At 46.2% G+C, this 25136-nt stretch overlaps 2 protein-coding genes across 7 annotated transcripts in view; one reads left to right on the top strand and one right to left on the bottom strand.

Moving 5' to 3' along the window:
• PDE8A (phosphodiesterase 8A) overlaps nt 1-9581 on the top strand; it is a 120078-nt gene extending 110497 nt beyond the window's left edge. For all 6 annotated transcript variants that reach the window (XM_073227054.1, XM_073227053.1, XM_073227051.1 and 3 more), the window contains 3 exons: nt 397-564; nt 7741-7870; nt 8854-9581. In XM_073227054.1, the coding sequence (XP_073083155.1) occupies nt 397-564; nt 7741-7870; nt 8854-8960 (405 nt within the window). In that variant the 3' untranslated portion in view covers nt 8961-9581. The remainder of the gene's footprint in view (nt 1-396; nt 565-7740; nt 7871-8853) is intronic.
• A 12487-nt stretch (nt 9582-22068) lies between these two features.
• On the bottom strand, nt 22069-25063 carry RPS17 (ribosomal protein S17). The gene is made up of 5 exons (XM_037000545.2): nt 24673-25063; nt 24321-24472; nt 23988-24093; nt 23474-23539; nt 22069-22191 (listed from the first exon to the last, which is right to left on the bottom strand). Exons 1-5 carry the CDS (start codon nt 24673-24675, stop codon nt 22111-22113), a joined length of 408 nt encoding a protein of 135 aa, XP_036856440.1. The 5' UTR covers nt 24676-25063; the 3' UTR covers nt 22069-22110.
• Between the last annotated feature and the right edge of the window lie 73 nt (nt 25064-25136).

Genomic DNA, 25136 nt, shown 5'->3' with positions numbered 1-25136 from the left:
CACCTGTCACAGGGCTGGGTTGTGAGAAGCGGGGAGCTGGTGGACCACAAGATATTTTTTGTGAGTGCAAAGAAATCTTTTGTTTTTTCAGATCACATTTCAAGTAAATAAAGCCCGTCTTCAAGTTTTTACCAAGGGAGAATGGGAGAGAGAAGGAGAACAGAAAGACGATGACTGAGAAATACTTAGAGCGAGAAGATGGGGCAGGGTAGACATGTGCCACCCTCTTCCCCCCTTATGAAGCGAGGGGCCAAGCTCTGTGCTCCTTTTGTGAGACCCTTGACTAGTAGATTCCGGACGGTGCCTTATTTTGCTTACAGTGGGACCACACCAGTAAAACAGGGCTTGGTACCAGGGGACCCATTTTGATTGCTTTGAATTCCATTAATGTTTTAGGAAACTGGTAAAGATCGGGAAGCCATAAACACCATGCTCAGGACTCCAGAGAACAGGACTCTGATTAAACGGATGCTGATTAAGTGCGCTGACGTGTCCAACCCCTGCCGGCCCCTGGAGCAGTGCATTGAGTGGGCTGCACGCATCTCAGAAGAGTATTTCTCTCAGGTAAGATGCAGCCTTTTAGTTCCTTGAAGAGGGAAGAAAACACCATAAGAGGTAATGGACTTAAAACTGGGAAGCAGAATTCTAAATGAAGTCTGTCCTTGAAGAAAATTTCTTGTATTACAGGCTTACATGTAATGAATTCTGTTAGTTTTCCCTCATCTGAAAATGTGTTTATTTTGCTCTCATTCTTGTAGGGTATTTTCACTGGATATGGAATCCTGGGATGATGATTTTCTCCTACTAGCACTTTAAAGATGTTATTACCGCTTCCTGCCCTTCATATTTTCTCTAGGTAGAAAAATTCTCCTGGGCAGAAAACAAAAATTAGAAAATATAATGGCTAAGATTTTTCCAAATTTAATGAAAGAGACAGGTTCAAGGAAAGCCAGCAAATCCTGATGCATGCCACAGTCAAGTAGCTATAAGCCAAAGACAGAAAAATGACATCACTTAGAACAAGGATTTCCGTCTCCTCTGACTTCACATCCAAAACTCTGAAGGCCTGAAGACACTGGAACATCTTTAAAGGGCTGTTAGGAGAAAACTGTCAACCCAGAATTCTCTGGCCAATGAAAATGTCCTTCCAGAATGAAGGCAAAACAAACACACTGTCAGATAAGGAAAAGCTAACAGAATTCACCACCAGTAAGCCTGCAATGCAAGAAATGCTAAAGGAAGTTCTTACGGCTGAAAGTAAGTGATACTAGACAGGAAGGGAAAGCACCAAAAAATGGGGAAATCAAAATGAGCGATCACGTCACACCTGTTAGAATGGCTGTTACCAAAAAGACAGTAAGTGTTGGCGAGGATGTGGAGAACAGGGAGCCCTTCCCCACCGTTGGTGGGGTGTCAGCTGGTGCGGCCACTGTGGAAAGCAGAATGGTGGCTCCTCAAAAAATTAAAAATGGAACTACCCTACAAGCCAGCAATTCCACTGCCGGGTATTTATCTGAAGAAAATGCTAACTGACAAGGATTTATGCACCCACAGATGTACACTGCAGCCCAGATGTGGAAGCGACCTAAGTGTCCAAAGAGAACATGGCATATACACACACAGAATATTATTCAGCCATAAGACAGAATGAGCTCTTGCCATTTGTGACATTAGCTTATAGAACAGATTGGTGGCTCGAGGGTTGGGAGTGAAGGGGCTTCAAACTTCCAGTTAAGTGATGTTCAGCTTGGCGGCTCTAGTTAATAATACTGTCTTGCATATTTGAAAGTTGCTTACAGGTAAAAAGTTCTTAGCTACAGAATTTTCTTTCTTGTGGTATATATGGTGACAGGTATTAAATAGACTTGTGATCATTTTGCAATATATACAGCTACTGACATACAACACTATTAGTTTCTGATATACAACATAGAGTCAATTACATCCCGATAAAAGAAAAAAACGCTTTAAAAAATGGCAAGTATCTGGGTAACTATAAAAGATTTTTTCTTAATTTCTCTAAATACATAGGACTGTTTTAAGTAAAAGTGGTAACACTGCATGGTAGGGTATATAAAATACATAGCTGTGAGTATGTGACGACTAAAATATAAAGGGTAAGGGAAGCAAATGTACCTACATGAATCCAGGGTTCTTACATTTTACATGAAGTGTTATAGTATTTGCTCAGTACTGAAAAGTAAACGATGTATAGACGTGTTATAATGGAATTCTAAATAAATTACACAAAGGCAGCAGGAAAGGAGAAACAAAACAACAAAAATAGGAACAGGAAAAAAAAAAGTAAAATGGTAGTTCTAAGTTTAATATCAGTACCTACATTAAATGTCAGTGGACCAAACACTCCAGTTAAAAGAGATCAACAGAATGTATTTTTAAAGAAACAATACCAACTACCTGTAGTATACAAAAAATATACCAAGCACATTGCAAATATAAAAACACTGGAATGGCTATATTAATGATAAAAGGGTCAGTTCCATAGTAACACATAACCATAAATGTATATGCATGCAACTAAAAAACTTCAAAATAAATTAACGGATGCAGAGAGAGAAGTAGACAATTCTGTAATTACAGTTGAGACATTTAACACCCTCCGTCAGTAATTGATAGAGCGATCAGATGAAAATATCAGAAAACACATGGGATAATCCAAGCAACACTACCAATCATTTTATCCTAGTTAATATTTACAAAACATTACACCCCAAGTCTTCAGAATATACATCAAGAACACATGTTCACTCGCATGAATCAGGTGCTAGAGACCAGGAATCAGACATGATATATTCTATGCCACCGTGTACTTCAGTAACAATAAGGTGTCTAGGATAACACACTTGTAACTATTCTAATTTCTCATTATTTGACCAATGGGTTATTTGGAATTAAATGATGAGATGTCAAAATTGTGGGATGCAACTGAAAGAATTAGAGGGACTTTTATAACCTTAATTTACTATTAGAGAAAAAGCCTTAAAGTTAATGACTTAGATTTTACCTTAAGAAACTAGAAAAAGACAAGTAGGAAAGAAATAACCAATATAAGAGCAAAATATAAGGAAATAGAAAACAGAAAAACTAACAAAGCTGGTAAATACCTAGCCAGCATGACCAGGGGGAAAAAGAACAAGAACGCGGATGGTCAGTGTCAGGGATGAGAGGCACTGTCACGATGGACCTTGCCGGCATCGACAGGACACCACTACACAGATTCCTTGAAAAGTACGATTTGCCCAACAAGGTGGTAAGACAAAAAACCCCATATTGAAGATATTCTTTATCAAAAATTTTATTGAAATTTTCCCACACAGGAAACTCCAGTCCCACACTGTTTCACTGATGAATTCTATCAAACATTTATGGGATAAATAATGCCAGAAAATAAAGGAGGTGGGAATACTTTACAACTCATTTTATGAAGCCATATTTTACCCTGATATCTAAACCTGACAAAGACAGTATAGGAGAAAATCACAGTCCGTTATCCTCACGAACATAGATTCAAAGACACTTCACTGAACAGTCTATGAAGATGATAATAAATCATTGCCAAATAGTTTTTCCCAAGAATGCAAGGTTGATTTAATATCAGCAAAATCCATTATAATAATTCACCATACTAATTAAAGGAGAAAACCCAAATAATTATTTCAGTAGATGCAGAAAAGACATTTGACAAAATTCAACATCCATTCATCATAAAAACTCTTAGAAAACTAGGACTAGAAGAGAACTCTCTTTTAAAAGGGCATCTACAAAAACTAGCAGCTAGTATTATATTAATGGTGAACTACAGGCTACATCCTCCTTCAGACCGGAAATAAGGCGGGCTGTACCCGTTCCCACCACTTCTGGTCAGCATTGTCCTGGCAGCCCTACCCGCCACTGCGTAAGGCCGGGGGAGGAGGTACAAGGGACAGAAAGTGAGACAGGCATTTGTTTCTGTCTGCAGATGACGTGACTTTTAGTGTTGAAAACTCTTAAGGAGAATATGAACAATGACTAGCAGCAACACATGGGTTTGGTTTAGTCACAGGACACAAGCTCACTACACAAAGCCAGTTGTACTTTATGTGCTGGCCACAAACAATTGGAAAATGAAACTAAAAACCCAATTCAGAATAGTAATAAAAAACAAAAATTACTTAGGAATGAATTTTTAAAAAGGCCAGTTGTTTACACTGAAAACCATAAAACACTGCTGAGAAATCACACTTAAAGGAGAGGTGGGCCCACAGATTTGGAAGGCTCTGTGCTGTTAAGGTACAGTTCTCTCCAAATTGATGTTATATTCAATGCAATCCCAATAGAAACCCCAGCGCTGTTTTTTTGGGGGGACAGAAATTGACACACTGGTTCTAAAGTTTATACGGAAATGTGAAGGACCTTGAATGAGCAAAGCAAACTTGGAGAAGAGAAATTTGGAAGATTTACATCGTTAGGCTCCATAACTTTGAATAGTCAGGTTGGTGTGGTGCTGGCATAGTTAACTGATGCATTGATGGAAAGAACGGAAATCCCAGAAACAGGCCGCAATCAGTTTACACCGTCAGTGAGGAAGGAAAACTGCAGCAATGGTGTCTGACTATCTGGATCTCTCTCTCCAAGGAGCCACGACTCCCACTTCCTGCAGCAGAGAACTGTCAGTTCACCAGATCATAGGCCTAAAGACAAAACCTAGAACCGTAAAACTTGTAGAGAGCAGCAGAGGAGGATACTGTCAGTTCCTTTGAAGTGGACAGAAGGCAATAAGCACAAAAATAAAATTTTATAAATAAGACAATCAAAAGTCAGAAATTACACCCATCTAAACACAGCTGAAGATGAATAGGCAAGTCACACTGGAAGAAAATACCTACAAATCAATCTGACAAAGGACTGTATTCAGGATGCATAAAAAACTATAGCTCAATAAAAAAGCAAACCACCTACTTAAGCAGACACTTCACAAAAGAAGATATAGGAACAACAAATAAGCATATGAAAATATGCTGAACATTACTACTCATCAGGGAAATGCAAAATTAAAACCACTGTACACCCACTAGGATGGCTAAAATTTAAAGGCTGGCACCACTGACTATTTGTGAAGGTGTGGAGCGCTGGAATTCGTTCATTTTGCTAAGCGTGCAAAACGCTACAACCACTTTGGGAAGCAGCTTAGCAGGAGTCCTTCCTTTTCTTTTACTGTGGTAAAATTAGACATAACAAGATTTACCATTCTAGATAATCGTGCGGTTTTTCCTTTATCTTTTTAATGGGGCACATGGGCCTCTCCTGGCACCCACTGCGCTCAGATGGAGGTCCCAGGCTGGGGGCCGCAGGGGGTCACTGCCGCTTCCAGGCAGAGTCCCGCCTCAGCTGTGGGGCCCTGTTCTCTTAGTGACCTGGGCCTCAGAGCCCCTGTGTGCGGGGCAGCGGGGCTGTCCTGCTGACGGGGAGCAGCACGGCCCCACCAGGCTTCCAGAACAGTCCCGGGCAGGGGCCGAGCCTGCCCAATGGACGGGTTCAGAGGCGAGAACTCGGGGGGCAGGCTCCCACCCCTGAGAGGTGGTTTTAATTTGGTCCTGCTGAACACCTAAATCTTGTCCCAGCATTGGCCACTTACAAGAAACGTCCCCTCCTCTCGCTCTGAACTGCCCCCAACAGCACCATGGGGCCCACTGAGCCCTGACATTAAAGCCAGGCTTCCGGCGCATGGCAGGGCCCGTGCACCTCTGTCCTTAGCCTTGCTCCACGCGGGCCCTGCCACGAACTGTCACGTGCTGCCCCACAGGCCCTCGAGAAGAGGACATGTCAGGTAAAGAAGCTCTTTTGTCCCAGCAAACCTCTACCCCTGCTCTCTGCACTGCCGCACCAACCCGCGTACCCGCACCGGGCTTCCCGAAGGCCCCACGCCCTGCCAGGCCGCTGTGTAGAGCTGCACCTGGCCAATACGGGTGGCCAACACGGGTGCCCTGCGCGTCCGGCCCTCCCAGCTGTTCCATCAGGAAGGGAAACAGCCTTACCGCTGATGTGGAGGAAGTTCCAGTGGTCGGGGTAGGAGATCAAAGCAGCCACAACGTTTCCTTAAACCAAATCCCAGTCCCGAGCAAGGCCCTAACGAATCCTGTGCTGAGAGAGGTGAGGAGCTGCAGATGAGCCTGAAGCTGGCGGAGGCTGGTTCCTGAGGCTTGAGGAAGGGAGCCGCCTCCATGACACAGAAGCGCAAGAGGGGCAGCAGGTGCTGGTGGAGAGGCTGCAGCAGGTGGCGCAGAAGGCCCGGCTGAGATCATTCGTGAAGGTGCCACGCTCATCAGCAGACTCTCAGTGTGGGGGAAACAGCCTCCTACCGGAAGATGCCTTCTAGGACTTTCACAGCTACAGAGGAGAAGTCAGGGCCTGGCCTCAAAGGACAGGCTGTCACCCTTGCTAGGGCCTAATGCACTGGGGACTGTAAGTTGAAGCCAGGGCTCAGTTACCATTCTGAAAAGACAACCGCTGCCACAGGTGGTGACCCTCTGATGGGCCTGGGCAAAGGCGGTGAAAGCCTTCCGGAAAGGACTCGCCGCTCTGGATGCCATGAGGGACATTGCTGCCTCATGGGAAGAGGTCAAAGCGGACACATGAACAGGGGTTTGGGAGAAGCTGACCCCAGCCCTCCTGGATGACTCGGGGGGCTCAGGGCTTCAGTGGAGGACGTCCCTGCGGCTGTGGTGGAAACAGCGAGAAGCAGAAGTGGAGCCTGCAGGTGGGGCTGAGCGGCCGCAGCTCAGGATCTGAGCAGATGAGGGGCTGCCCCAGAAAGTGGCTCTGGAGACGGAAGCCGCTCCTGGGGAGGACGCTGTGAAGACTGTTGAAGTGACAACGGAGGATTTAGAATGTGACATAGACTTAGTTGATTGACGGCAGGAGGGTTTGAGAGGACTGACCACATCTTTGAAAGAACTTCTGTGGGTAAAATGCTATCAGACAGACAGCATCGCATGCAGAGAAGTCACTTGTGGATGGACGAGTCAGTCAGTGCGGCAGACTTCATTACTGCCTTATTAGGAAACCCCAGCCTTCAGCAGCCACCCCCTTGATCAGTCAGCAGCCACAGGCATGGAGGCAAAACCCCACCAGCAAAGACAGAACTTGCTGAAAGCACAGATGGTGGTTAGCATTTTCCAGCAGTAAAGTCCTTATTAAAGTACGTGAATTGTTCTTTAGACCCAACGCTGTGGCACACTTACCGGACCACGCAGAGTGTGACAGCAGCTTTGACGGGCACGGGGACACCACGAATCCACTCGGCTCGCCCGGGCAGGGCCAGGAACCACTGCACTATCGCTGAGTCATGCCTATGAAATGATCCGGCCCGAGACGGGGAGCAGCCAGCGCCCTCCTCTCTGACAGGGGCCGCTGCTCGCTCACCGCTGCAGCCCCAGCGCCTGGCGCTTGAGACGCGCTGGCAGCAGACGGCTAAGGCCCGCCAGGTGCCCTCTGGAGTCTGAGCTGAGGAGCTTCCACAGGAGGCTCCCAGGTGTTGGGTCGGGTGTCCCAGGCCCTCCGGCACAGAGCTGTCCCCACTCTGGGGACAGCTTGGGATCTGGTGGCAGACCCTGTTTTGTTGTCTGGTGCTGTGATCAGCTGCCCACCCGGACCCTTGGGCTGCCAGGAGAGCCTCTGGTGAAGGGGCTGCTGGGGGGGCAGACCGCGGGGTCCCCTAACCCAGCCTTCTCTGCTTTGCAGACGGACGAGGAGAAGCGGCAGGGCCTGCCCGTGGTGATGCCAGTGTTCGACAGGCACACCTGCAGCGTCCCCAAGGCCCAGATCTCCTTCATCGATTACTTCATCACAGACATGTTTGATGCCTGGGACGGTAAGAACCCCAAGAGCCTCGTCTCCAATGGGGGGCCTGCACATGAAGCAGCAGGTGGTGTACGGGGTCTGGAATATGTTTGGGGGCTTAGACGTCCAGGAAGGACTGAGGAGAAGGCGTGAGCCGCCCTCCAGGGCTGGAAGCGCTGTACGCTTCCTCTAAGTGCCCGTGCCCAGCGTGCTGCCCTACGCCAGTTGCAGAGGGGAGCAGACTGCAGCTGCGGCTGCACAGCTGCTGGTAGAGAAGCTGGGGCCCCCGTGCCGCCTCCCCCGGGACCCCAGGGGTACCGCTCCCCTTCAGTCTCCCGTACTGGCTCAGGAGCCTGCCAAGGAGAGGCCCGGAGCACCCCCGGGCACCTGCTCTGCCCACCCGGGCCGCACTTAGGGTCCAGGGCCAGTCAGCAGGAGACAAGCCCCAGCTCCCAGGGAGCTCGGGGAGCAGGGCCCGTGGCCGGAAGGGCTGGGAGAGAGGAAGGAGCGGGGCTTTGGCGCCTGACTGCGGGCCCTGCAGCCCCTGCGCTGGGACCAAGCAGACGGGCCGCTGGGCCCCTTGCCCTCCTGTGCCAGCTTGCTCCCCACCCGCACTCTCGGTACGATGCGTGGGAGGAGGTGGTGGAAGTGGGGCACCTGCAGCGTATGGCCGAGGGGACACACGGGAGCCAGTGCGAGCCCAGCTCCTGGCACTGCCCTAAGGTGGGGGCTCACCGGACCCCCAGCCCAAAGGTGCTGGCCACACGGTAACTGAGCAGATCAGCTTCCTGCCGTTGTCAGCTGAGCAGGTGTCACAGGGGCTGCGGCACTGACCCGGGCTCAACCCCAGTAAAGCCCTGCCATTCAAGCTGCTGGGGCCTGCTGGCAGCCCTTCAGCGTCACGCGAATACCTACTGCTGTCTGTCCTGCTCCCTGAAAGCAGTCCCTCCGCAGGGAGCCTAACTTCTCACCCAAGGCTGTGACAGGAGTTCACATTCCCGTCTTTTTCTCCAGCCTTTGTAGACCTGCCTGAGTTAATGCAGCACCTCGACAACAACTTTAAATACTGGAAGGGACTGGATGAGATGAAGCTCAGGAGCCTCCGACCGCCTTCCGAATAGCGTGTGACGCCGTCCGGGGCCCTGAAGCCTGTCCCTTGGTCATTTGAAGTTCCTGAGGGCGGCCGGAGGGTCCTGGTCCTTTCAGTATCAGGCAGCACAGCCCCGTCTGCAGAGCCCGTGAAGCACGCGGACGCCAGTAACCTTCGGTGGCCACCATCCGATGCCATTGCCACAGCGTGACGTGTAGTCCACTCTACCTGGGCCTTGCTGCTCGGAAAGTCACATGAGAACCATGGTTTGCATTAGCTTTCATTAAAACGTGAGCTTAGGACGCCGAGGGATTTCCGCAGGTGAGAGGATGTCGTTGCAAACAATTTCTCTCAATTACGTTCAGCATTTAAGAACAGCTAATGGCAATCGGATCCTTACCAACTTTTTTCACATCCTAGAAGGTGCAATCACTAACTTTGGAACACTACTGAAAAGTGACTTCTTTTAAAATTGAGTAGCAAATAAAAACAGAAATTTTGAGGTTGATTATTAATAGCAACTATTAAAATGTTTTATTTATTAGACATTCAATGTTTTCTATGAATTTAAAAATACTTCAAAGCCAAAGCCAACTTTAAACACCATGACTTCGTTACATGATTTCGTTTCATTAAATATGTGTTAACTTGGTGTATAGACTTATTTTCATAATGCAAATTAAAATACAAAATGACACATTTTTACCGCACTACAGAAATATTTGTGTATCTAAACTCATTTCTGATTGATGCTGATTGGGGAAAAGCTGTTTGAAGGCGGTTCTGTTCTAAGAGCTGAAGCAGGCCAGCGCCTTCTGTGCAGACACCAGAGCTCAGACACTGCTCAGCTTTGGGGCTTGCAGGTGACTCCCCTAAGTAAGAGAAATTAGGACTTGACACTTTCTCCCTAAAATTTTATAACTGGATTTCCAGAAGTCTGTATTTTATAGTGTTTCTATAAAATATCCCCTATAAAAACAGAGTGAAAATGGATTATACAGTGAGTTGGCATTTTATAACCCGTCGGTTTTCATCTGCAGTGGGAATCTTTGATTCTAAAACCTTTTCAGGCTCTGTATCTCCATGTTTTGATAAGTGTAGTACCATAAAAAATGACACAGGAGGCCATGTCACAATGCTTGGCATTTCTTTTTAAACTTGTATTTGTTTTTTTTCCAGATAAAAATGAAATTAAACTATTTGTTTTTAAGAAATCATCTGTTGCCTTTTCTTTGGAGTTATACAGTATTTATAGTACTTCATCATTTTCTCCCTCTAAAGAAAGATGCCTTTATTTTACAGAAAAGATTAATAGCTTAATGACATTTTCAGGGTCACAAAGGGCTAGATGAGTATGTTGAAAAATCTCAAAACTACCTTTGATTCACCCCTTGGTGCCCATCCAGAGATGCCAGGGCTCCCTGGAGGTCAGACAGGGCCAGCTCCTCCAGGGTCTCTCTGTCTAAGGAAACAAAGGCCTCTTTCTTGTGTGAAGACATTTGCCCTGAGTTGATAATTCTGCACTGAGGTAGGAAGAAAGCCTCCCCTCGTCCAGGGGCTACAGGGACTCAGCCGTCACGAGGCCAAGAAAGCGCTGCGTGAAGTATTTGGAATTCTCACCACCAAGAACTAGGAATAATAGAATATCTGAAAGAGACTTTAAAGTGAAGATGCTTTGAATGTTTGAAGAGATAAGCAATAAAAACCACAAGGTAAAAACCAAGATAGTTTAAAAAGGAATAAGGAAATTTGGAGAAAAAAACCAAATAGACATTCTAGGTATGAAGAATGTAGTTGTCAAAGCAAATGGAAAACTTCTTAACTGAAGACCAGATATAACTTAAGGGAGAATTAGTAAATTGGAAAACTTACAGACATCATTCAGCATGCAGCCCAGGCAGATTGAACATGGAAAATAGGAAAACAAAGCTAATAAAAGATGAAGAGTAGAATGAAATGCTTCAAAATGTTTCTAAATTGGGAGATCCAGAATGAAGAATAAGTGGGGACAGGCGCTATCCAAAGAAAGCCTGAGAGTCCCTCAGGATTTAACAAACACATGTTCCCAGATTTGAAGGCACAGTAGGAAAAATAAATCCACACAACACAACAAGCCTTTGCAGCACTGAGCTCAAAGAGAAAAACCCAACGGCTGTGAGGACAGACAGATCGTTCACAAAAGAACTGGTGTTAGACTGCCGCCAGACTTCTCATCTGCAACAGCAGAAAACAGGAATATTTTCAAAACACTGAAGGAAACTGTCAGCCTAGAATTACACACCTAACTCAACTGTCATTCGAGAGTGAAGGTAAAATAAAGAAAATTCCAGAAATACACACACAGTTCCTTATAAAGAGACCCCTGTGGAAGGAAGTGCTGAAGGAGGTACATCTATAAAAAGTACAGAAAGAACTAAATGACAGGATGCAGTAGTAAACAGAGATGGGGAAACATCTGGGCAAAAAGCCAGGAAAAAACAGTGATGTATAATCGGGAGCAGAGGGGAACAGGTACACAGTAGGATAAGCCAAACATTCAGAGGGACAAAAGATAAACTCAAATTTCAATATGATTACTTAAGGGAAATTGCCAAAGGAACAAAATAATGTGGGATTTAAAATCACTAAAAGGAAAACCAAAAGAAATAAAATGTGACTAATGCAACCAGTAAAAGACAAATGGAAAAAGTATGAATTAGCAAAATAATGACAGAAATAACAAATATAGGCTCACAGCATTTATGAAATCAATTCTAGATTAAAGGTCCATGTGGAAAAAATGTATTTTTAACATCCTTAAGATGACACCAAAGCTTTAGAGAGCAAAAAATAAAATATGTACAAGTTAAAAATTCTGTATGACAAATTACATAAACCATGCTAAAAAATATGCCACAGATTAAGAGATGACCTATAGAAATAAGAAATTAGTATCCAGAATATATAAAGAATGCCTATAAATCAATAAGAAAAGGGCAAGAAACAAGAAAATTACACTCTTAAAATTAACTAAATTCTTTAAGATCTGACAAGCTGATCCTAAAAATACACATGGAAATATAAGGGACCATGAATCACCAAAACAATCTTGAAAAAGAAGAACAAAATAGAGAGATTCACACTTCTTGATTTCAAAACTTTTTACAAAAGCTATAGTAATCAAGACTATGTGAAACTGGCATAAGGATAGACATATAAATGAGTGGAATAGAATTGAGAATCCAGAAATAAACCCTTACATTTATGGCTGACCAATTTTCTACAAGGTTGCCAAGACCATTCAGTGGAGGAAAGAGCAGTCTTTTCCACGAATGGGGCTGGGACAGCAGGATGGCCACACACGAATGAATGAAGTTGGACCCCTACCTCACACCATACGGAAAAATTAATACAAAATGGATCCAGGGCCTAAATGTGGGAGCTAAAACTACAAAACTTCTAAAAGAAACAAGTATCAATCATAGTGGCCTTGGATTAAGCAATGATTTCTTAGATATGACACCTAAGCACAAGCAACCAAAGAAAAAAATAGAAAACTGGATTTCATCAAAATTAAACTATATGCTTCAAAGGCACTATGAGGAATATGAAAAGACAAATGACAGAATGGGAGAAAATATTTGCAAGTTATATATCTGATAAGAGTCTAGTCTCCAGAATATATAAAGAAGTCTTACACCTCAACAATAAAAAGACACATAACCCAGTATTAAAATGAGCAAAGGATTTGACTTGGCATTATCTTCAAAGAATATATACAAATGGTCAATAAGCCACAAACAGATGTTCAGTGTCATTAACTCTCAGGGAAATGCAAAGCAAAACCACAATAAGGTGCCGTACTAGCATGGCTATGATAAAAAAAACAGTTGAGAACAAGTTTGGTGCGAACTTGGAACCCTCATACATTGCTGGTGGGAATGTAAAATGGGGTGGCATTTTGGAAGATTGGCAATTCTTCCAAAAGTTAACTACCGAGTTAGCATATGATACAACAATCACACTCCTAGGTATATTCCCAAGAGAAACAAAAACATATCCACACAGAAACTGTTACACACGTACACAGCAGCATTATTCACAAAGCTAAAAATGGAAAAAAGACCAAATATTCATAAACTGACAAATTTATTAACAAAATGTGTTTTTCATGAAATGGAGTATTATTCAGCCATTCAAAGGAATGAAGTACTGATACATGAAACAACCTGGATGAACCTTGAAAACACATTATGTTTTCAGACACAAAAGATCACATATTGTTTGATTCCTTTTATATGAAATTTTCAGGCAAATCCATTGAAACTAAAAGTAGATTTGTGGCTTCCAGGAGCTGGGGGTGGGGGAATGCGGAGCGGATTTGGAAGGAATGGGCATGGGCTCCTTGTTGAGGCAACGAATATGTTCTGGAATAGAAGGGGTCACACAACCTTGTAAATATTCGAAAAACACTATATTTGTACCTTAAAAGAGCAAATTTTATAATTATTCCATGTAAATAGTAGCCAAAAGAGATGTAGAATTGATATACTAATATTGAACAAAATAGACTTCAAGGCTACAACTTAAAACAAAGGAGGACACTGTGTATCACTAAGAGAGTCGACTCACCAAGACAGAAGTACAAACATATGCTCCAAACAACGTACTCCAGAATGTATGAAGCAAACAGAATTAAAGGGAAAAATAGTCTACAATAATACTTGTAGATTTCAGTACCCCACTTTCAATTACAGGTAGAAAATCTAGACCAAAGATCAATAAGAATACGGAGAGCTTGAACACTATAAACCAACTAGACCTAACAGACCTAGAACATTCCATCCAATTAAAAACAGAATACACAATTTTTCTCAAGTGTACATGGAACATTCTGCAGGATTGACCGAAGTATCTTTTCTGAACCTAATGGAGTAAAGCTAGAAATCAATTATAGAAAAAAATCTGGAGAATCCAGAAATACATGGTAATTGAACAACACATTCTCAAATAACAAATGGGTCAGAGAAGAAAGCACAAAGAAAATTAGAAATGAATGAAAATCAAACACAATATACAAAATTTACAGGATGTAGCAAAGGCAATGCTCAGAGGGAGATTTATAGCTATAAATACCCATGTAAAAAAAAGAAAGATCTTAAGTCAATAACCTAACTTTGCACTTTAAGGAACTAGAAAAAGATGAGCAAACGAAACCAAAAACTAACAGAAGGAAAGTAAGGTAGAGGAAAGTAATCACAGGAATCAAGGAAACCAACAGTTTGTTCTTTGAAAAGACCAACTTCGACCAACCGTTAGCTTCACTGACCAAAAAAAAGAAATAAGAGCAACTAAAATCAGAAATGAAAGCGTGGACATTACCACTGCCAAACAGACAGAAAAAAAAAAGAATTATAAGAGATTTCTATGAAAAATTGTATGCAAACAGTGGACAACCTAGGTGAAATGGACAAATTTCTAGAAACACAAATTACCTACACTGACTCAAGAAGAAATAAAAAATCTCACTAGACCTATAACAATAGAAAACATTGAGTCAGTAATCAATTTCCCAACAAAGAAAAGTCTAGGACTACAGGTATTCATTGTCGAATTCCACCAAACATTTGAAGAAAAATTAACACCCACCCTTCTTGATCTTCCAAAATACAGAAGATGAGAGAACACTTCCCAGCTCCTTCTATGAAATCAGATTTCCCCGATACCAAAGCCATGTGAAGACATCACAAAAAAGAAAATGAGAAATCAGTATCCCTTATAAATATCAATGCAAAGATCCTCAACAAAATATTAGCAAACCAAATCCATCAGTCCATTAAAAGGATGATACACTGTAAGAAAGTACAATTTATAACAGGAATGCATGAGTGGTCCAACCTAAGAAAAGCAGTGTAATACATCACAGTAGAAGGGAGGAAAAGAAACTCCATGATCGCCTCAACTGACATGGAAAGGCATTTACAGAACCCAACACTCTTTCATGATGAAAACTCAGAAAACTGGTAATAGAGGATTCCTCAACGTGATAAAAGGCATTTATAAAAAACCCACAGCTAATGTCATGCTCCGTGATGAAAGATGGAAAGCTTTCCCTGTAATTTCACAGATTAGACAAGAATGCCTGCTTTTACCACAGCTGTTTAACATTGTCCTGGAAGTTCTAACCAGAACAATTAGACAAGAATAAGTAATAAAAGACATCCAAATTTGAAGAAGTAAAACTATCTCTATTCGCAGGTGACACGATCCTATACATAGAAAATCCTAGGAATGCAAAAGTCACTAGATAGAGTTAACAAATTCAGCAGAATTACAGAGTACAAGATCACACAAAAATCAGTTTTTATACACCATAAATGAACAATTAGAAAAGGAAATTAAGAAAACAATTCCATTTACAATAACATCTATGTGTGGGTTTTCCATGCCAAGCAATTCTTGAATTTTCTGCAGACATCAGTTGGTATTGATAGAATCCGGACCCGAATACCACCTTTTGACTAAGCACACCCACCATCTCAGAGAGACCTCGGTGTCATCTTCCCTAGGCTACAAGCATCCTCCAGAGGACACGTCAGCAAGCCGCAAGCCCACCTTTCCCCTGACCCCTCCCCTCAAAGAGCCCACCAAAGCCCTGGCCATAAAAAGCCTCTTGACCTGTTGGAGACCCCCTTTCCTTTGTTCTGCTGGCCAGGACAGAGGGGCCCCTCTCAGGGTCAGCAATAAGCCTGCTTGGACTGTTGAGTTCACATCCCCTCTTCTTTCATCTATCCCCTTTTTCTTTCATCTTTCCCCTCTATCCCTTTCAGATGTCCTATAATTTAATTCAATTTGGACACTCACTACCCAGAGTTAGCACAGACTGCACAGGTTAGGAGCTCAGTGCCACAAAATTGCCCCCTACTTCAGATGCCAACCAGAAGTAGTGGGTCCCCAGGTTAGCCACACTTCTGTTTGACTTGGCTACAAATTGGGGATCCCCATGACCTCTGGTTCAATAATTATAACAGCTCACAGAATTTGGGATTCTCCAGCAGTTCTGGCTTATTATAAAGGATACAAATAAATGGCTAGATGAAGAGGTACCTGGGATGAGGTCTGGATGGATCCTCAGCACAGGAGCTTCGGCCCTGAGGAGTCTGGGAATGCACCACTCCCCTGGCACATGTCCACCAACCCAGTTCTCCAGACCCCGACGCCTGGAGTTTTTATGGATGCTTAATTATGTAGTCGTTACTGATTATATCACTGGTTGTTGGTCATTAAATCAGTCTCCAGAGGTCAGGGGGTGGGGCTGAAAATTCCAAACTTCTAATCACATGGTTGCTCCCAATAGCAATCCTGCAGAGATCTGTGAGTCCACCAGGAGTCATCTTACTAGCATAAAATCAGGTATGACTGAAAGGGACTTACTATGAATAACAAAAGATGGTCCTGCACCTCTATCACTCAGGAAATTCCAAGGGTTTTAAAAGCTTTTGTGGCCAAGAACCAGGGATGAAGACCAAACACATATTTCTTATTATAATACAGTATCACAATCTAAAAGAATAAAATACTTAGGAATAAACTTAACCAATGAGTAAGGACTTGTTCCCTGAAAATTACAAAACATTCCTGAAAGAAATGAAAGATATTAATTAAGTGGAAATAAAATAAATAAAATTAAATGGAGAGATACCCCATGATCATGGATTGAAAGACATGTCAATACTACAAAATCCATCTACAAATTCAGTGCAGCTCTTACAAAATTCCAATGGCCTTTTTTGCAGAAATGGAAACTCTGACCCTCAAATTCATATGGAATTGCATGGAGTCCATTTTATGGGCTGAATTGTGTTCCCCCAAATTCTAATGTTTAAACTCTAAACCCAGGTGCCTCAGAATGTGACTGTCTTTGGAAAAAGAGCCTTTAGAGAGTCAGAATGAACGAGTCAGGGCGGGCGCCTGGTCTGCTCTGATCGGTGTCCTAATGAGAAGAACTTGGCAGACCAGGGACGCACATGCAGAGAGGAGGCCGTGGGAGGGCACAGGGATGGCAGCCGGCGGGCAGGCCGGGAGGAGGGCCTCAGGGGAGCAAAACCTGCCGACAGCCTGGCCTCTGGCCTCCAGCACTGCTGGAGAAAACACTTCGGTTTGGTTCCCCCAGCCTGTGGTATTTTGTTACGGCAGCCCTAGCAAACTAATACAGCTCAAGTAGCCAAAAAAAAAAAATCTGAAAAATTGAAAAATAATTTTTTAATGAAAAAGGAGAACAAAGCTGGAAGGCTCACATCTGAAACTTAACTACAGACTTAAAGTAATCAAAACACTGGCGTAAGGATAGACTTGTAGACCAATGAGATTTCAGAAATAAACCCATACATTTGTGGCCCAAAGATCTCTGGCGAGGGTGCCAGGCCCACCACGGAGGAAGGAGCACCCTCTCAGCAGGTGAGGCCGGGACAACCGGAGTGCCACATGCGAAAGGATGACGTCGACCCCCTCATACCACATGCTCAAATCAACACAAAAAAGGATCAAAGACCTAAGTATAAGAGCTAAAGCCATAAACCTCTCGAAAGGAAACATAGGGGGTAATTCTTCATGATCTTGGAAAGGAAAAATAATAACAAATTGGACTTAATCAAAATGAAAAACTTTTGTGCATCAGAGGACACTATCAACAGAGAGAAAAGGCAGTCCATAGAATGGGCGAAAGTATTTGTAAATCATATCTCATAAAGGATTAATATCCAGAATATACAAAGAACTCCCGCAACTCAACAACAAAATCCCAAACGACCCAATTTAAAAACAGGCAAAGGACTTGAACAGACCTCTCTCCAAAGAGGATATCCCAATGGCCAATAAGCATATCACTAATCATTACAGAAATGCAAATCAAAACTGGTATACTACTTAACACCCATGTGTCAAAAAAATCAAAATAGAAAATAAGAAGTGTTGGCAAGTATGTGGAGGAATTGGAACTCTTGAGCATGGCTGGTAAGAAGGTAAAATGCAGCTGCTGTGGAAAATGGTATGGCAGTTCCTCAAAATATTAAACACACACTTACCTTATGATCTAGCAATTCCATTTCTTGGCATATGCTCAACATAAATTGAAATCAGAGATTTAAACACATTACTTGTACACTCATAGTCATAGAAGCATTATTCACAATAACCAAAAAGTGGAAGCAACGCAAATGTACATTAACAAATGATGGATAAATACATGCATACACACACTCATGTGTTTATCCTATATAGAATATTACTTAGCCAAAGAAAGAATGCAAATAGACGAACCTTGAAAACATTATGCTTACTGCAAAAGGCCAGTCACAAAAAAAGACAAATACTATATGAATCCATTTATATGAGACTCTAGAACAGGCGACTTCATAGAGGCAGAAAGCAGAATAGACGATTGGGGGTTGGGGTAAGGGACACAGGGAGTTAATGGGCATGTTTTTGTTAGAGACGATGAAAGGTTTTGGATATAGTGGTGACGGTTACCATAACATTGTAAATGTATTTAATGTCACTGAACGGTACACTTATGAATAGTTAAAATGATAAATATTATGTTCTGTATGTGTTACTGCGTTTAAAAAAAAACTATCAGGATGCATGAACTGATCATTGTTAAGTCTATATAAGCAAACTTCATTGTTAACATTATTGGTTCAATAATTGTCAGATTTAGATATTTTCCACAAAATACCTACTGATGGATTACGTAATGAATAGCCATAGGTTTTAAACACTTCACATTTTTACAAGCTTTGAAATTTATCCAAACGAGCCTCTTCTGCTCCAGATATATTTCTACCACCATCAGCTGTAACATTAGCTCAGCTGATTCCCTCCCCCTTATATTGCATTAGTGATTTCTCATCTTTAAAAATATTCTCACCTGTAGTGAAGTGGATTATTCACAGAGGCTGATTTTTCAGTCTCCTTAATTGGCCTTGACTCTTGCACAGACAGCTGAGCAGTATCGGTAACATTCTTTGACTTATCAAGACCCAAGGAAAACCATTCAAAATCATTTGCCTTGTTTTTTAGTTGACTATTGATACTGCTCCGTTTTCTCATCTCTTCAAGGAACCAGCCTCCCCCACAGGCTCACAGTCTTAAGTAAGCTTGTTTTCTCTGGACGAGTTCCTTCTGAGAAGGACGAGTTCCTTCTGAGAAGCTCGCTCAGCGTTGGGAAACAGCTTCCCTTGCTCGGCTAACGAACGAGCAACTCCCACCTTAAAAACGTAGCATTCAAAGCCTAGGTTTCTCTCTTCTTAAAAAGTGAGTATGCACTAAAAATTTTTTGTATGGCCCTTGAAAGTCTATTGAGTTATAAATGTGTATCTGCAATCTGCAGTGCAAAGAAAGCGCCACGAACTGTGTCACGACTGATCCCGCGATTGAAGCGGGAAAGCGACCATATCCAGCACTGCAGACCAATAGGCTGCGTCCCAATAAAATGTTACATATGGACGTTGATTCAATTTCACATGATTTTCACAGGGCACATCATTCCCCTCCTGTTTTAAACCATTTAGAAACGCACAGAGCATTCTTAGCTCACGGCTCACACACACCCGGGCAGCTGCCCCGTAGTTTGCCGGCCCCTGCAGCTGGGAAGAAAGTGAGGGCGCTTCACATGCCCCACGATCGGAGCCAGCTGGGGCAAACGGGCGACCTCGGGTAAAACAGAAAGGGTAAAACTCCAAGTGCTGGTTTTTTGAAACTATGGATAAAATAATCAGGCATCTGACAAGTTTAATTTAGAAAAGAAAGAAAATGTACCATTGAAAATAATACGTAACAGCAGGCAGCTTTTGTAATTATGAGAAAACTGTGTGATTATATACCAATGAAACTGGAAGCCTTGATGACACAGGTACCCAGCACCAAATACGAACACAGAGTCGGGAAAGCGCTTCAGTGACAAGCTGGACAGTGACCAGGGCGGCGGCCTCCTGGCGTCTGACTGCGGCTGCAGAGGCGCCCCACCTCCCGCTGCTTGGGGCAGGTTTGCCACCGTAAGTTGCAGACACCAGCAAGCGTGCCAATCATTGTCTACAGGCATGCAAATTAAATTCTGCTGGGGAGAGATCCGGTTGGCTTCCCTCCGGGCTGCGGCAGAGGTCAGTTTCCAGTCCATTTATTTATCTCAACCTTCCCTCCCTCAAAACTCGTCCTTCTTTGACCTCTTTAAACTGATGGTAACACCTTCTCAGTTCCCTCATTGAGTCGTTAAAAATGCTCAACGTGTTCATTTGATACCTGTCTGCATGAAAGTCACTTCACTTTTGTTTCTTAAAAGTGATAAAAGTGATCGTTTAACACAAATAACCAAAGACGATGTAGGAAAAAAACAAATTACCTTCACAGTTTCTGGGGCCCTTTGCAACCTTCCAAGGGCGCAGCGTCCGGGACACAGGAGGCAGGCGGCGGTCGGGGCTGCGCTGTGCCGGGGGCGCTACCTGGCGGCCCCCGCGGGTCCCCGGCCCTCGGCCTCCACGAGCGCCCGGGAAGCGGCGGTGCGCGCGGGTCCCGCTTCCCGGGTGCGGCCGCCCTCCTAGGGCAGCCCTCGCCGCGGGCGCCCGCCCGGCGCGGCTCTGCGGTACCTGCCGGCACAGCCTGCGGCGACACCGCCTCCTGGCGGCCGGGGGGCAAAGCCGCCGCGAGGGCGCGGGTCCCCGGCGGGCCCGGGGGCGGCCGCAGAGGCAGAGCTGCGCTGGGGGCCGGCGCCCCCGCTGAGAGGCCCCGCCCGCGCAGAGGGCAGGACGGACGGATGCCACGTCCAGGGAGCGAGCAGGCGACAGGCTTGGAGCCTCCCAATGTCCGCGCGACTTCACTGCAGAGGGGAAAGCGGTAACCACCGGGGAGACACTTGGCAGAGGCACCGGCCCAGGCGCCCCGTGCCGAGCCCCCTCACTTGTGCTGCTCCTACGGAGAAAGCTGAAGGGCACCTAACGGCGAGGGGACACAACAGACCTGAACTGAAGGCCGTTCCACCAGGCCAGACGAGACCTTTCAAACACGGCAGGCTAGAAAAATCTTAAAGCTACAGGGACATGAAACTAGCGCTGGGTCTCTGGGCCGCGAGACCAGAGGCACTTGCTTGTGGCTGGGGAGTAGAGTGCTGTCCGTGTCGCCTTTCCCGATGTCGATCATTGTGGTTGCATGGAATGTCCTTAGGAAAGACACTGAAATACGGGGGGCAAAAGGCCAGGTCTCTAACCTCCGTGGGCTAGAAAAATGTCTATATATACACACATACACATACATACACAGACTATAAAGCAATGGGGCAAAATGGATGCAACTGGTAAATCTATTTTTAAGTTCTCTTACTATTCTGCAACTTTTCCCCAAGTTTGAAATAATCAAAACACGTTTAGTTTGCTGTTATGTATCTGCCGGACAGCAGATGTGCAAGGATCCTGGAGAGCCCGACTGCCGTGGGCTCTGGCACTCCCCTGTGCTCTTAACCGGCCCAGCTCAGCCACGAGCAGGCGAACGTGTGCTACACCCTACAACTGGACGGCCCCTTCTCCCACTGCTCAGGAACAGGAACCGGCCCGGAGCGCGCTCCCCAGCACGTGCGCAGACACCCCACTTGCCCCACAGCCTCAGCAGATCCCTAAGCTCAAGGCCATCTACCTGCGGCCCTAGTGAGCTATGCCTTTGAAACCTGCACCCCTCCACCAGGCCTCACGGATCCTCCCCTGGCACATCCACTCATGGGTCACCTGCATTCCAGGTACTGGGCTCAACACCAGGGAGACCACCCATCCTATCTCCCACCCAGAGCCCAACCCTCAAACACGGGAGGAATGCTACCATTTCAAGACAGGCAAATTGAGTATACAAAGGGCAACACTGAGGGCATGCAGGGGAGGAGGGGAAAGCATCTGACGTCTGCCTGAAGCCAGTTAGTGTTCAGGGCCTGGCAGAACCAGACGTGGTGGGGCTGGAGGAAGAACAGCACGCTGCGGGTCCAGGCCTCTGCATACATCATTCGCCTGGTCACCAAGCAGAGGCCACTTCCACATGCTGACACTGCACATCACTCTTCACCATCAGCCTCGAGAACCCCTGCCCTTAACTCCATCAGCACAAACCCCACAGATGACACAGGCAAGGGTGTCCAAGGTTTATTGAAAAGAGCACAGCCGGAAGACTCAAACAGCTCCACGTGGTGTTTTGAAATTCATCCCAACAGTAGGCTGAGTGACCTGCAGGTTGGACAGACTGCCGAAGTCCTAGAACAATGACACAACAGGTTCAGTGTGGCATCTGATGAGATCAATGGTTAAACTCCTGGCACTGCCAGGTGGTGCTTGTCCACTTCCGTCAGCTTGGTGGGACCCTGCAGAAACCCAAGAGGGCCTTCTCCCCTCCCCAGAGCAGTGAACTCACAAGGGAGTCTACTTGACATCTGAAGGTCCTTGCACCCCAGCAGCCAGCCATTAGGGAGCTGTATGCATCCCTGGACTCTGATGTCTGCTAGTATCCCCTGCTGTAATTACCAAAAACACACCCAGGTATTGGCCAAATGCCCCCCAGGGGCCAGAGTATGTCCCTTTGAGAGGCATATAGTGCCACTGCCTTTTCGGGACCAGCTGCAGGCAGGCAGCATCCCTAACGCAATGAACATATGTGAATGGCCAACAAGATACATGAACTATACGTCCTATTTTATCCTCAAGAACTAATTTTATAGCTGAAACTACCCAGTTGCACTCAGGATAGTGGTTATTTCAGGAGGAAATGATTCACAGCAGGCTTCAGCTGGTACTGGTAGTTTTTCTCAAGCGGGGGTGGGTAAATGGGAGTTTTCTCAGTATCTTTTTTTTTTTTGGTATGTCTTTAGTATTTAATGATCATAACGAGGAAAAATGAAGTTGTTTCTAAACCATCAACTGGACTCTGAAGCCCACGCTCCTTTCACCAAACTATGTAAAAGTACTAAATAAATAACCCACAGAAGAGACACATATGGAACTGTATTGCAGACAGCTACACTAAGCGAGCCTGGCAAGCCTCTGGAAAGGAGACCACGGCTCATCCGAGCGGTTCGTGTGCAAAGAAGGAACGAAGTATCCCAGGGACAGCGGGCGGAATGAAGGGGACCACAACTGTTCACGAACATTAAGGAAAACATGAGAACAGAAGGAACCAGGAGACAACAGCCACTGAATTTGGGATCTACCTTCTCGTGGACAGCAATCTCAGCCTTCGGTGGACAGCTAATTCTGCCCGGGAGGCAGTCTAGTTTAGCAATTAGAGTCTAGCCCGAAAACCCAGCCTGACCACCTACTGACCTTGTACCCATTTCCTCATCTATAAAATGCAAATAACAGGCCAGGCCGCATGTGCCCAATGGGATAGTGTGAGGATTAAAAAAAATAACATGGAGAACGTGGAAAGAAATGCCTGGTATTTAAGGATGCAGGAGGCGTGAGCCAGTAGCAGTACAGACAGGTGAGAGCTGCCCCGGGCTCTGCAGCAGCGCGAGCCCTACTTCGGGAGCTCAGCACTTACCAGGAGCTTGAGCATTTCCTTAGTGTCAGGGTCCACCTCAATGATCTCCTGGTCCAGGGCCGAGACCTAGAAGGAGCAAGGCAAGCCCCCCAGATATCAGACGCCGAGTTCTCTCACCATCCCCGCCTCTTCTCCAAGATTCCTAAAGGAGCGTCACCCCCGAGGAGGAGGGAAGGGACACAGGACAGGACCCCACAAAGCGAGTAGTTCAAGGGTTACAGGCCCCAAGGTCCACTTCTGCGGGTCCTCATCATCTAATTGGTATTCAGAGAACCTGAAAACTAGGTTTATACTTCAGGAATACCACGCAGGGCGAAAACCAACCACCATTAAGGGCGCGTGGAACAGAATGGACTTAACTCATCCCAGCAGGGCAGCGAGAGGACGGACACCTCTAGCTGGTTGGGGGCTGTACGGGTAACATAACAGACCCTCTCCAGCTCAACTGGGGTCCCTTCGGAAACCAGGAACCTCTCAGGATGAGCAAGACGCGCAGGCCAAGGCCCAGGCTCACCTCGGGCACGTAGTTGTCTCTCCGCTCTCTCTCCTCCTCCTGCAGCTTGATGGAGATGCCCCTCACGGGGCCCCTCTGGATCCGCTTCATCAGATGTGTGACATAGCTGCGGGCAAACGCGCATCAGCTGCCGCTGCACGGAGCACGGGCGCCGAGAGCCCAGCGTGCCGCCCCGCGGATGACCCTGCAGCTGTCGCGGCCCCCGCCCCGGTTCCCTCCAGGGTGCCGTCCCCTGTGCAGCGCTCAGCCTCGGTGGCCTTTACCCAGGCGTCTCCCTCAGGGCCGCCCGCGGCCACCCTCGTCCGTGCGCGCCGCTGGCACCCGCCCGCTCACCCCGCGATCTTGTTGCGGAGCTTCTTGCTGGGGATGATGGCGATCTCCTCGCACACGCGCTTGTTGGTGTGGAAGTCGTTGCCCAGGCGCGTGTAGTACTTCTCAATGATGACCCGGGCCGCCTTCTTCACGGTTTTGGTGCGGACGCGGCCCTGCGGGGGCAAAGACAGGCTCACCCGCGAGCCAGGCGGCCCGGCCGGAGGCAGCGGGGCCCGCGCTGGGGCTGTGCCCGGGGGAGTGGCCCGGTAGGGGCGACGCGGGCGCCAGCCGCCCGCCCTGTGGGCCCGGGGCCGCAGAAAACAGCGGATGGAGGGCGATGGTGCAGAAGAAAGCCGCGGGCAACAGGACCTACCATGTCGGCGGGTCCCCGGTGAAAGAGGAAACAGGAAACACAAGCAAGGCCTATAAGGCGCCGGCCAGAACGCCGCTTCCGCCCAGCCACAGGCCGCGGAGCCGAGCAGCAGCGCCACAGCGGCCCCCGGCGGCGCGGAGCGGGAGCGCAGGCTGTCGGCTCCGGCCGGGGCGAGGCCGAGGGTCTGCCCGCCCCGCCTGCCTCGGGCGGCTCTCCAGTCCCCGGTTCTGGGACCGGATTGTGTTCCACGGGCTCCCTACCAGGAGGGGGCGCGTCTTCCGCACGTGCCGAGGGGAGGCGATTCGGTGGGGGGTGGGGCTCTGCGCGGGACCCCGGCCCAGTGCGCGGGTCAGAGCCGAGGCAGTCCAGCCTGGAGGACGCTTGTGTCTTCCGAGGCGCTGCTCAAATGTCACCTTACGGAGGGGCTTTTCCTCCAATTCATAAAGTGTTACCACCCCCCTTTC

The sequence above is a fragment of the Manis javanica genome, chromosome 18 (genome assembly GCF_040802235.1).
Source record: "Manis javanica isolate MJ-LG chromosome 18, MJ_LKY, whole genome shotgun sequence".
Taxonomy (NCBI): domain Eukaryota; kingdom Metazoa; phylum Chordata; class Mammalia; order Pholidota; family Manidae; genus Manis; species Manis javanica.
Note: the sequence above shows the minus strand (reverse complement) of the source record. Positions and strands in the feature narration are given on the sequence as shown.